The 12,012-nt window shown below is 41.1% G+C and overlaps 1 protein-coding gene across 1 annotated transcript in view; it reads left to right on the plus strand.

The window, feature by feature from the left end:
- LOC126470752 (NACHT and WD repeat domain-containing protein 2) overlaps positions 1–12,012 on the plus strand; it is a 312,185-nt gene that overhangs the window by 179,396 nt on the left and 120,777 nt on the right. The window contains exon 16 of the mRNA XM_050098758.1: positions 4,960–5,203. Coding sequence (XP_049954715.1) covers positions 4,960–5,203 — 244 coding nt within the window. The remainder of the gene's footprint in view (positions 1–4,959; positions 5,204–12,012) is intronic.

The following is a 12,012-nucleotide window of genomic DNA, read 5'->3' on the forward strand; positions in this document are numbered from 1 at the left end:
CATAGTGTGGCTCAAGTTTTTGTATGCCTTTTTCATAGAAGGTTGCTGCTTGTGTATTCAACTATGTGGTAACACGTTCTTTCAGCTCACCAACATCATTGAAGTGTTGACAACAAGGACAGATCTTGGGTGTAAGAAGAGATGAAAATCACTAGGAGCGAGGTCCAGGCTGTACGGAGGATGATTGTGTGAACCAGTTCATCAGTAACCACAGATGGGCATCCACTTTGTTCTTCATCGTGCACTTGATCACATCCTTCATTGAACAGTCTGACCCATCTTCTAACCATTGAATCACTCATAGCATTTTGTCCATAAACCTCACAGATTTGTTGATGAATTTCCTTTGGCTTAACTTTCTTTGCATTTAGAAAATGAATCACAGATATGATTTCACACGTGGCAGCATTTTCAATTACGGCTGACATTATGAAGAAGCATTACAAAGCACACATTGGCAGCAGCGATATGAAAATGGTGTACATGTCTTCTCCTTGAGTCAGAGTAACTGCCGCGCATGCTCAGAACTGCGATCGTAGTGCTGCCATGGATAGAAATAGAAACAGAACTTACTCTGTGGACGACCCTCTTATAATCCACATAGGGTAAAAGGTATTATCTCAAGAAGACCCCCAATCTGCCTTTTTGTCAAAATATTTATTCTGTCAGTGTTTTTTGTCCAGCAGCATAGCAGGAGATTTTTGTAGATCTTGGAACATAAGGAGAGAAACAAATTATAAGTAGAAACTTTTAGTCAGTCAATTAGAACTCCACATTAAGCATATTTGGAATCACTGCTCATGGAAGGCAAGGGTTCTGGGTTTGAGTCTGTGTCCAGTACAGTTTTAGCTTGTCGCAAAAATGATGATCATATTGTATAATCTGCATAAAGTAAAATACACTTTACTGACAAAAAAAGTGAAGCGCAAAGAATGCATGGTTTTATGACAATATAACTTCAAACATGTACAAATCATCAACAGGTATGTAAATGGCTAGAGTTTCAATTTTCAGTGACATGTAGGATGGCAACCAGATTGCATTAGTGGCATGCATGTTTGTGTTGTTACCAGGCGTGGTAGGGTATATAAGAGGTGTAAATAGTGTCAGATGCTGAGTGATAACTGTGAAGGGTACAGAGAAGCCACATAGTCATGTGAAACAGAATTATCAGCACTTCGCAGATCTGTGGGACATTTAGATATGTCAGTGGCCCAATGTTGGACTGTGTGGGGATGTGAGAATAGGCATACTCATCAAAGTTCTGGTAAAAATGGAAATGTCATGTGACTAGGGCCTCTCGTTGGGTAGACCATTCGCTGGGTGCAAGTCTTTTGATTTGACGCCACTACGGCAACTTGCATCTCAATGGGGATAAGATGACAATAATTAGGACAACACAACACCCAGTCTCTGAGTGGAGAAAATCTCTGACACCACCAGGAATTGAACCTGGCCACTTAGGATTGACATTCTGTCGTGCTGACCACTCAGCTACCAGGGGCTTGTACATGCCAGCAAATAACAAGTAATGGACACCCTGTAACATTCTGTGTCATCCTGCACCATTGATTGGAGACTAGGAGCAGCCAGACTAGGGAATTATCATCCCATGTGTAGACTGCCAGTAACTCCACAACACAAGTGACTGTGCTTGGAGTGGTACCATGCCTGGGAGCATAGAATGATGATAAAGGGCATTGCTTTGTGTTCAGTAATGAATCATATTTCTGCACTCCCTCAAATGCATTGCGAATGTGGTGGTGACCTGAAGAGACCACACATTCTTCTAACGTTTTGGAGAATCATAGCAGTGCTGTAGGAAGCCATCAGGTATTATGTCATGCCACAGCTGGCAGTGACTGAGGGGACTCTGATATAACAATGATATGTCACGGACATCCTTCACACTCATGTGTTACCTCTTATATAACAGTATCACGGTGCCATTTTTGAACAGAATAATGCTTATTCACACATGGCAGGTGTCTCTATGAACTGTCTGCACAATGTTGAGGTAGTCCATTGACCAGTGCCAGTATTTGTATCAAAAGTTGTTGGCCAGCTTTCCTCAGAAGAGGGTACTATGACCTTCTGACACTCTCCAGAACCAAATCAGTGCATGCACAGACCAGAGGGAGTGGAATGTCATGCTGATAAATGGGCTCACACTGCAAAGTTCTTTGTAATTTTGACTCATTTTTGTACTCATTGAAATAACATAATATATCCTTTCAACTCATTAAGTTTCATTTTTTGCTCTTTCCCTTCTGGATGCTTGACTTTTTTTGTCAGGCATGTTTCTACACTTCCCATAATGCATCCAAACACAGTGGCAACCTGATGGGACCACACATTCTTCTAATGTTTTGGAGAGACACAGCAGTGCTACTCCTAGTGTCACAGTGTGGGAAGCCATCAGATTGTTTCATATGAGTGACATACTCTAAGTATAAGTGAACACTGCTACTTCTCATGCAACTATCAGGAACAACCAAACCTTTAATTTAAATAATTGGATAATTTGTAGGAGTGAAATGTGTGTTATTAGTTTTAATTTGAATTAATAGGAATTCACAAATATTTGATTATCTTTGTTGATCCATTATGGACCATGGGACAATGGCTGGCATGTATTTCTTGATGTAATAATTTACCAACTGCCGTATGTATTGTGGAAATTTATTTTGTGAAGTTCTTATGTGCTACCAGTTTCGGCATTACATTGATGCCATATTCAGGCCCCACACGTCATAGTCGTAAAATTGCTATGAAATGCCGAAACTGGTAGCACATAAGAAGTTCACAAAATAAATTTCCACGATACATATGGCTGTTGGTAAATTATTGCATCATGAAATATTTGATTATGTCTATTTGGAACCTGTTGAAGAGATTTACATTTGAACACACAAGACAACTCTCAATCCTGGACAAGGAGACGAAGCTTATATAGAAATGATTTTTGTGTCTTGTATTGCTCTTAAGGATAATTCCATAAGACAATATGAAATTAAACTCTGTCAACAAAGTCAAAGAGGATATACGATCAGGATAGTTTTTGTTGTTTAGCTTTGGCAGGCCTTTATTTATGAAACCATATACAGCTCCTGTGAAATAGCTTTCAGCTGTATATGGTCTCATAAATAAAGGCCTGCCAGAGACAGTAAAGAAGTTATTATCTGAAAATAGAGTCAGTATTCCTTTTTTAGGGCACTTCCCCAATATGGTTTTGAAAAGAGTTAAAGGAGTTAAATGAGTCTATAATTATAGATAATATGCTTATTTCTTCATTATGCTCTCGTTGGCTGGACATCAACTCTTTGTTATGCCTTTGCCATCATCATGGGCATTCTAGTTTTATTTATGTACTTTAAACTCTTTTCCATGTATTTACAAGTTTCTAATGTATAAATGCAGGGAATCAAAAGGATCAAAGAATTTTGAAAAGGGTGTGTGTAATAATCTGTGAAACATGATACACTGCTCATATATTTATTTTATGAAGCAAGAAGATGACAGCATATATCTTCTTTTAAGCAGAAGTCTTGAAATTTTTTTCATCAATCAAGAATTTCTTCTTCTAATTTAGCTGGTCAGTAATGTTATTTACAGCTGCTTGTAGATGACTTGAGGCACTTCTCAAATGAAGGATGTTAGCATATTCTGAAAACTAGGTATTCGCATGTGATTTAATGTTCAGGTCTATTTTGCTTATATACATGAGTAACATGATTCGTCAAAGAATTGACTTTTGAGAGGTTCTTTTCTTTTGAAATTTCTGCATCTGAGAAATATGTCCTAATATTATCATTTAACTTTTGTTTCATTTCTACCTTCTGTTTACAGTTTGTGAAGAAACAGGTGAACCATTTTGGTGCAGTGCCTTCAGTCATTGTACTTGAAGCTTCTCCAACTGACTTTTATGGTTAGGAATATCAAAAGCTGTACTAGAGTCTAAAAACATGTTTTCTCCACAATACTTTCAGAGCATTTTGAAGAAATTCTATGTAATTTGTTTTATTTACAGTTGTAATCTATGGCTTTGAACAATGAGTGTATATATCTGAAAACTTGATTGATAGTTGCTCACTGAAATTCAGTTGTTTCAGTTACTATTATTCTGTCATCATATTTCATTTTAGCTGTGGTGTCTGTGGACTCTCTGTCATTTATGCAAATGGACACTGGCAGAAGAACTAACACATTGCTTTGTGTTGCTCCTATTTCAACTTCATTTGAATTGATTACTAACTTGATTTTATGATTAGCATAAGATAACGGTTTCACAGCATTTTTCTGCCCTGTAGATATAATTTGAATCATATTTTTCTTATTCCTTGAATATATAGTTCATCCAGTTTTTCTAAAAGTATCAAAACCTTAGAGAAATCTAAATTGACTTACAGTGTATCAATACTTTTCTTATTTTCTAGATTTCCAATTCTGTACTGAAATTCATCAATGTTGTTTCTGTACATCTACCTGCCCAAAGCTATGTTAGTCAATATTCAATAATTTATGGTCATTTAAGGATTAGTGATTAGTTTCTTCATCAGTCCCTTTAATATATTTGCCAGTCGTCTGTTTGTAAATCAACAGTAGCTAAGTAAAGTCATCACAGTTTACACTGTGCATTTGTGATATGATGATCTCTCTTTTCAGCAAACAAAGAGAGCAGTTATTCTTACATAAATAATAATTTTGTAACTGGTAGAATGAAGTGGCTTTGTGAAATAAATAGTATAATATTTCTTAGGTACACTTCTTTCATTTTCATGATGTAAAAAAGCAATTAGGTGATTATGTGACTATTAACAGCATTTCTTTACAAGCAGCTGTTAACGTGGGTCATCATGCAAGAACTCATAAATGGAAATGGCACTTGCATTGATTCATAAATATGAAGCATTTGGATTAGATGAACATAAAATAAGAGTATTAGTCTGTGTAAATAAGTGATGCCAGTTATTATGTTGACAGGGAACTGATGCTGGTTGCAGATGCATTGAGACTTGGTGGAGCAATTCTCAGTGTGTACCCTAACATGCTTGCACCTCAGCTGGTTGGAAGACTGTTGCCAGAAATTGGTGCTAACCCCAATGTGAAGATGCTCTTGCGCCAGTGTGATGAGAAGGGTCCAGAGCATTGTGCTTGCTTACCACTCTACCATTGTTTACATACTCCTGGTGGACCTCTTAAGGTAGCTTATACATTTTAGAAGCTTTTTCTAATAATGAAATGTAACTGTTCCTTAAATGTTATGGTTACAAAATTTGCAATCAGTTATTTGATTTTTGGTTGCTTGTTTGAGCTTAAGGTAGCTCACTATCAAGTTTATCAGCATCCAAAAAATTTGGAGATGAATGAGCTTCAAGCTTACAAAACTTTTCCTATGATTATGTTAAAACAACAACATTATCAATGAGGTAAAATACTGTTATAACTTCAAGTTGAACAAATATATTTCAAGGAAGACACAATACATGAAAGTCACAGATCAAGTAAACAGAGTAAGACATGCGTACACTTTAACAGTCAAATCATAACTGAGTCCAAGTCTAGCGGCCGCTGGCTATCTGGCCGCTTAGGTGGTGCTGCTGCTGCATGGCTGGCAGACAGTGCCACACGTAGAGGACGCGCGTAACTGCGCGGCGGCACTTTGAAAGATCGGCGAGTCACAACACTTTTCCCCCCTTTGAATTATTTGCACAGATCTTGATGGAGGTGGCCTGTAGATTGCTAACATCCATAGGTGTTGTTTGACTGGCCGTAAAGTCTCGAGGAGGAGGCTTCCCGTATGGACGGAAGTGTCCCCGATGATAACAGGTCGAGATGACAGGAGACGTGGGGTTCGAATCTGCTGGGGCCCCATGCACCAATCTGCCCATTACAGCAAGTCTGGTTGTTATAACAGGAGACATGAGCGATGTGTCCGTGTCCATAGGAGAAGGAGGCGATTAGAGTTGCTCCGACAGATGATGGTCATCTGCTTTCTGTATGGGCATATCTCCTGGTGGCACTGATATGATGGTGAGAGGACTGCGTTGTGAGTAATGAGAGATTCCAGTATCCTGAGCGTCAGGTAGAGCCGAAGGTTGTGTAGTGGCATCTGGAACAGGCGTTGCCAGCACACAAGGCCAAAGCTGGTCTGAATGACGCACTGCAACACCCGTGTCCATCTCGATTTCATACAGGCATTGGCCACGGTGTTGTAAGATGCGGCCAGGACTCCATTTTGGCAGCCTGCCATATCCCTGTACCCATACAAGGTCGTCGGCGGTGAACCAGCCAAGCAAAGGCACCCGCGGCTGTGATGTGGAAGGCCGCAGAAGATGAAGTAGCGTGCGGGGCTGTCGGCCATGTAAGAGCTCAGCCGGGCTGTGGTCGTCCACGGGGGTGAAATGGTAAGAAGCCAGAAATTGGAGAAGCGCATCATCAGCAGAAGAAGAAGTCAGGAGTTTCCTCATCTGAGCCTTAAATGTGCGGACCAGTTGTTCAGCCTCAACGTTTGACTGTGGATGGAATGGAGGGGCTGTGACATGCATGGCGCCGTGACGGGCACAAAAATCCGCAAAGTCAGAAGAGGCAAATTGCGGATCATTATCAGTAACAAGAGTAGAGGGAAGGCCTTCCAAAGAGAAAATGCGAGCTAGAGCATTGGTGGTTGCTGCGGTGGTAGGCGACGTGCAATGGACTATGAAAGGAAAGTTAGAGTAGGTGTCTATAACGAGAAGCCAATAAGTACCTAAAAAAAGACCCGCAAAGTCAGCATGAATACACTCCCAGGGCTTCTCAGGCGAAGGCCATGGTGACAAAGATGACTTCGGGGTGGCAGCGACCATGTGTGCGATTTCAGAGTCGATGCCGGGCCAGTACACATGACAGCGTGCCAGAGATTTTGTGCGAGAGACACCCCTGTGCCCTTGGTGAAGGAAGTGCAAGACCGAAGCACGCAAAGACGCAGGTACCACAACATGCGGCGAAGCATTGTCGGTGGAAAGGAGGATAACACCATCCCTAGCTGTGAGGCGGTAACGCAAAGCGTAGTAGTTCCACAACTGATCAGAAATCTTAGCGGACGGACGATCTGGCCAACCCTTCTGAATACAGTGTAAAACCCGGGAGAGGGTAGGGTCAGAACCCGTAGCAGCCACCAGCCGGTCCCCGGTGATGGGGAACCCGTCCACAACCCGCTGCTCGGCAACATCCAGGCGGAAACACAAAAGTTCGTGCCTATCGAATGCCAGATCAGGCCCCATGGGAAGGTGAGACAGTGCATCAGCATTCGCATGTTGAGCTGTCAGCCAGAAATGAATCTCATAATTGAAATGAGACAAGTAAAGAGCCCAATGCTGGAGGCAGTGTGCAGCCTTGTCGGGAAGTGACGTTGATGGGTGAAACAAGGAAACAAGTGGTTTGTGATCCGTAACGAGCTGAAATTTGGATCCATAGAGAAAAACACCAAACTTATGAAGAACATAAATAATGGCCAAAGCTTCTTTTTCAATTAGAGAATACTTTTGTTGGGCATCCGTGAGCGTTTTGGAGGCATAAGCAATGGGTTGTTCAGAACCGTCAGAAAAACGGTGCGCAAGGACTGACCGACCCCTTATTGAGAGGCGTCCATGGCAAGAACAAGATGTTGGCAGGTCGATAAGTAGCCAGGCACGGGGCCTGTTTTAGCATAGTCTTCAATTTCTGGAAAGCCACATCGCATGATGCAGACCAGCGAAAAGACACGTTTTTATGCAACAGGCGATGCAACGGCTGAGCCGCCGAAGCAGCAGACAGTAAAAACTTGTAATAGTATGCTATTTTCCCCAAGAAGGGCTGCAGTTCCTTAACAGATGTGGGGCAAGGAAGGGCATCGATCGCAGCGACAGTTTGCTGAAGCAGTCAAATACCATCCCGAGAGAGTTGAAACCCCAAGTATGTGATAGATGCCTGAAAAAATTTTTATTTCTGAAGATTACACTTAAGACCGGCAGTCTGTAAGACATTAAAAAGTGTGTGGAGATTTTGAAGATGTTCGTCAGTGGTGGAGCCAGTGACAACAATGTCGTCCTGGTAATTTATACACCCAGGGACAGTGAGCAATAATTGTTCCAAGAATCGCTGAAAGAGAGCAGGGGCACTGGCAACCTCCAATGGCAATCGTTGGTATTGATGGAGCCTGAAAGGCGTGTTAAGGACCAGAAACTGCCGGGAAACAGCATCAAGAGGAAGTTGATGATAAACTTCTGACAGGTCAAGTTTAGAAAAATACTGACCTCCAGCAATATGTAGTGAACAATTCTTCAGGTTGAGGCAGAGGGTAAGTGTCGATAAGGCATGGAGCGTTTGCAGTGGCTTTGAAATGACCACAGAGACGAATATCACCATTTGGCTTAGCAATGATAACGACAGGAGAGGACCACTCACTGGAAGTGACAGGAAGCAAGAACCCTGAAGCAGTGATATGATCCAGCTCCCATTTGACCTGATCATGAAGGACCACAGGAATGGGCCAAGCCCAAAAAAACTTAGGCCGAGCAGTGGGTTTTAGCGTGATATGAGCTTCAAAGTCATTTGCATTGCCTAACACAGGAGAAAAAAGGGAAGAAAATGTCGTCAACAAGGAATCCAATTGAACATAAGGAATAGCATCAGAGACAATATTGACAGACTCATCTATGGAGAACCCAAAAACGCGAAAGGCATCAAAACCAAAAAGATGCTCCGCATTACTATGGTCGATCACAAACATGGGAACAGTGCGAACAACAGATTTGTAAGATACCTCATCATCAAATTGTCCCAAGAGAGAAATCTTCTGTTTATTGTAAGTCCGTAATTGCCTAGTGACAGGTGACAGGATTGGAGAACCCAACTGAAGATACATCTGAGAATTGATGATAGTGGCAGCAGAACCAGTATCCACCTGCATGCGAACATCTCGACCAAGTATTTGGACAGTGAGGAATAATTTCCTTGAAAGGGAAGAAGTACGATTGACAGACAACACAGAATCAGAATCAGCCTCATGTTCATGAACATCATGTATGTGGTCAGATTTGCAAATCGATGACACACGACCCTTTTTTTTGTATTTGTGACACACGGCCCAACGTTGTGGACAATCTTCTCGTGAATGCTTCGTAAAACACCGCGGACATGAAGGAAGTTGCCGTGGGTTTTGCTGCAGTTTCTTAGAGGTTTGTTTACGGTTAGGCTGAGGCTGCGCTTGGGAGCGTACTGCGGCCACGTCGGCTGGCGGGGACACGCCACACGCTTCATCAACATCGCACACAGGTTGTATTTCCCTGACGTCGCCCCATGCCTCTATTTGTGCCCCAGCGGCGTGAGAAATTTCAAAAGACTGAGCGATGGATAGGACTTCATCTAGAGTTGGATTTGCCAACTGAAGTGCACGTTGCCTAACTTCTTTGTTGGGCGCCAATTGGATAATAGCATCCCATACCATGGAATTGGCGTAGGATTCTTTGTGAACTTCAGTAACAAATTGACACTTTCTACTGAGGCCGTGAAGTTCAGCAGCCCAAGCATGACAGGATTGATTCGGTTGTTTTTGTCAATGATAAACGGCAACATGCGTTTGCTTTTGAAAATAGATGGACAGAAGTGAGCACATTTCAGCAAAGGACAAAGACGCAGGATCTTTCAAAGGAGCCAATTGGAACAACAACTGATACATTTGAGGTGAAATCCATGACATGAAATGCTAAGAAGTGCTCTCAAAGACATTTTTCGTAATCAGACCAGTCTTCTGCCGTCTCGTGGTAAAGAGGAAAAGTAGGTAGAGACAACGACGAGAGACGTCCCGCATTTGATGCCGCTACAAAATCACGAATCGCATTTGTGAGAAGCGTTTGCTGTTCTATGAGACCTTGCAATAGTTGCTCTAAAGTAGCCATGGAAACATGTGGGTCAACATTGGAAAAGAAAAATCACTACCTCGTTGCCAATTGTTATAACTTCAAGTTGAACAAATATATTTCAAGGAAGATGCAATACATGAAAGTCCCAGATCAATTAAACAGAGTAAGACGTGCATACACTTTAACAGTCAAATCATAACTGAGTCCAAGTCTAGCGGCCGCTGGCTGGCTGGCCGCTTAGGTGGCACTGCTGCTGCATGGCTGGCAGACAGCGCCGCATGTAAAGGACGCATGTAACTGTGCGGTGGCACTTTGAAAGATCCGTGAGTCACAACAAATAATTTTAAGCTGATGAGCTATCTGCAATATAGAATTACTTAAAATTTTTATAAATAGATGAGAGAGCCAGCCACTCTGATATGCAGTTATAATGTTTGGAAAAACAAACACACACACACACACACACACACACACACACACGCACACACACACACACAGACAGAGAGAGAGAGAGAGAGAGAGAGAGAGAGAGAGAGAGAGAGAGATGTAGTTAGATACATGTAAAATCTTAATCAGTCAGTGCTTCTAAAATACTTTCAAATAAACAATAAAATATAAAAATTTAAATATGCAGATGTGAGTGGCTAGATGTTTATAAAATGTATTGGATTAACCATACACTCTGTGATGCATTACAGTCTGCTCCATCCTATTTAAGAGAGAATTTCTGATAACATACAACATCTTAAAATATGTGCTACAACCAGCCTCCCATTTCCTAAAATTTTGGCCAAAACCTCATTTAAACAGTTGTTGCCCTTCTTCCAGTGTATAAAATACAATAAGTTAAAATATCCAGAATGAAGCTTTCACTCTGCAGTGGAGCGTTCATGGTTTTGAAACTTCCTGGCAAATTAAAACTGTAAATGTCTTGTCTTCATCACCAATTTAAGTTTATGTATTTATTATCTCATGATGCATTTCAGGATAACCCCATCATCAGATCTTTTAAAATCAATACAAAATATCTTGTTGGTTCCTACTCCATTACATCACAAAATCAGTGCCCAAACTGCTGGTTTCACAGAATGGAGTAGGTAGCAAGAAGATAATTTGTATTGATTTTAACAGATCTGATGATGGAATTTTCCTGAAACATCTCATAAGACAATATATAATTTACATATATAGGCAGTCAAGGTAAGTGTACTACCATTTAGTGCCAAAGGTAGCCACAGATCTCCTGAGAGAATTTTTGTTTACAGTTATAAGATTACAACACTGTGGGTAAGATTGGGGTAAAGGAATTAGGAGAGAGGTGGGTCCTGAGTCATGCCTGTATAGCACATTCAGTAAGGTAACTGGCATTAAAAGTCAAAGTTCTGGGTCTGTGTCCCATTTCAGATCACAGTTTTAATCTGATAAGTTAAAATATGGTACAGTAAAAGCAGTTCTTCACAAGTATCGCGAGGCAGCTTCTTATGCAAAGGCATGAAGCCATGTGTAATATACTCCATAAATGGGTGAGAATAACTTATTTCTGCTTCATGGTTGGATGGCGGTAACTGATGGATTTCTTGTGAAGTTTATTATAAGTCACAGCCAATCTCCTGTTTCCCCACTGATACATACATTGTGTCTTAAGAGGTTGGTAACTGTGTACCGATGAATGATGCACTGTGCTGTGGTAAGTACTCTACCTATATTTCATTGCTGATAATGACTGTCTTGCATGTTCTCAACAGTTTTGTTTGCTGAATGAACAGCACAGTACTCATGGAACTTGAGAACATAGGAAGTTCAGGCCTGAGTCACATTTCAACTGCTCTGTTTCATTCAGGACTGCATAATGATTAGTGTCAAATTAAGTAAATTTATTAAGAAGACAGATCTTGAAGTTACAGGCTGGGGAAATGTTTGTGTAAGTCACTACTCTACTTCTGTTTGGAACCACCTGTGCGTATCAACTCAAGTTCAAAAAATATGATTTGGGGTGTGAAACATACTGTATTCCACCAAATTTAAACATTTCTAAACATTACCAGTAACCAAGAATGAGATATTCCTGCCTAGAGATAAAATATTAATGCCTACAATGTATTGAGTCCGCATAAAATTCGAACAGCTGTAT

Source organism: Schistocerca serialis, chromosome 3 (assembly GCF_023864345.2).
Source record: "Schistocerca serialis cubense isolate TAMUIC-IGC-003099 chromosome 3, iqSchSeri2.2, whole genome shotgun sequence".
Taxonomy (NCBI): domain Eukaryota; kingdom Metazoa; phylum Arthropoda; class Insecta; order Orthoptera; family Acrididae; genus Schistocerca; species Schistocerca serialis.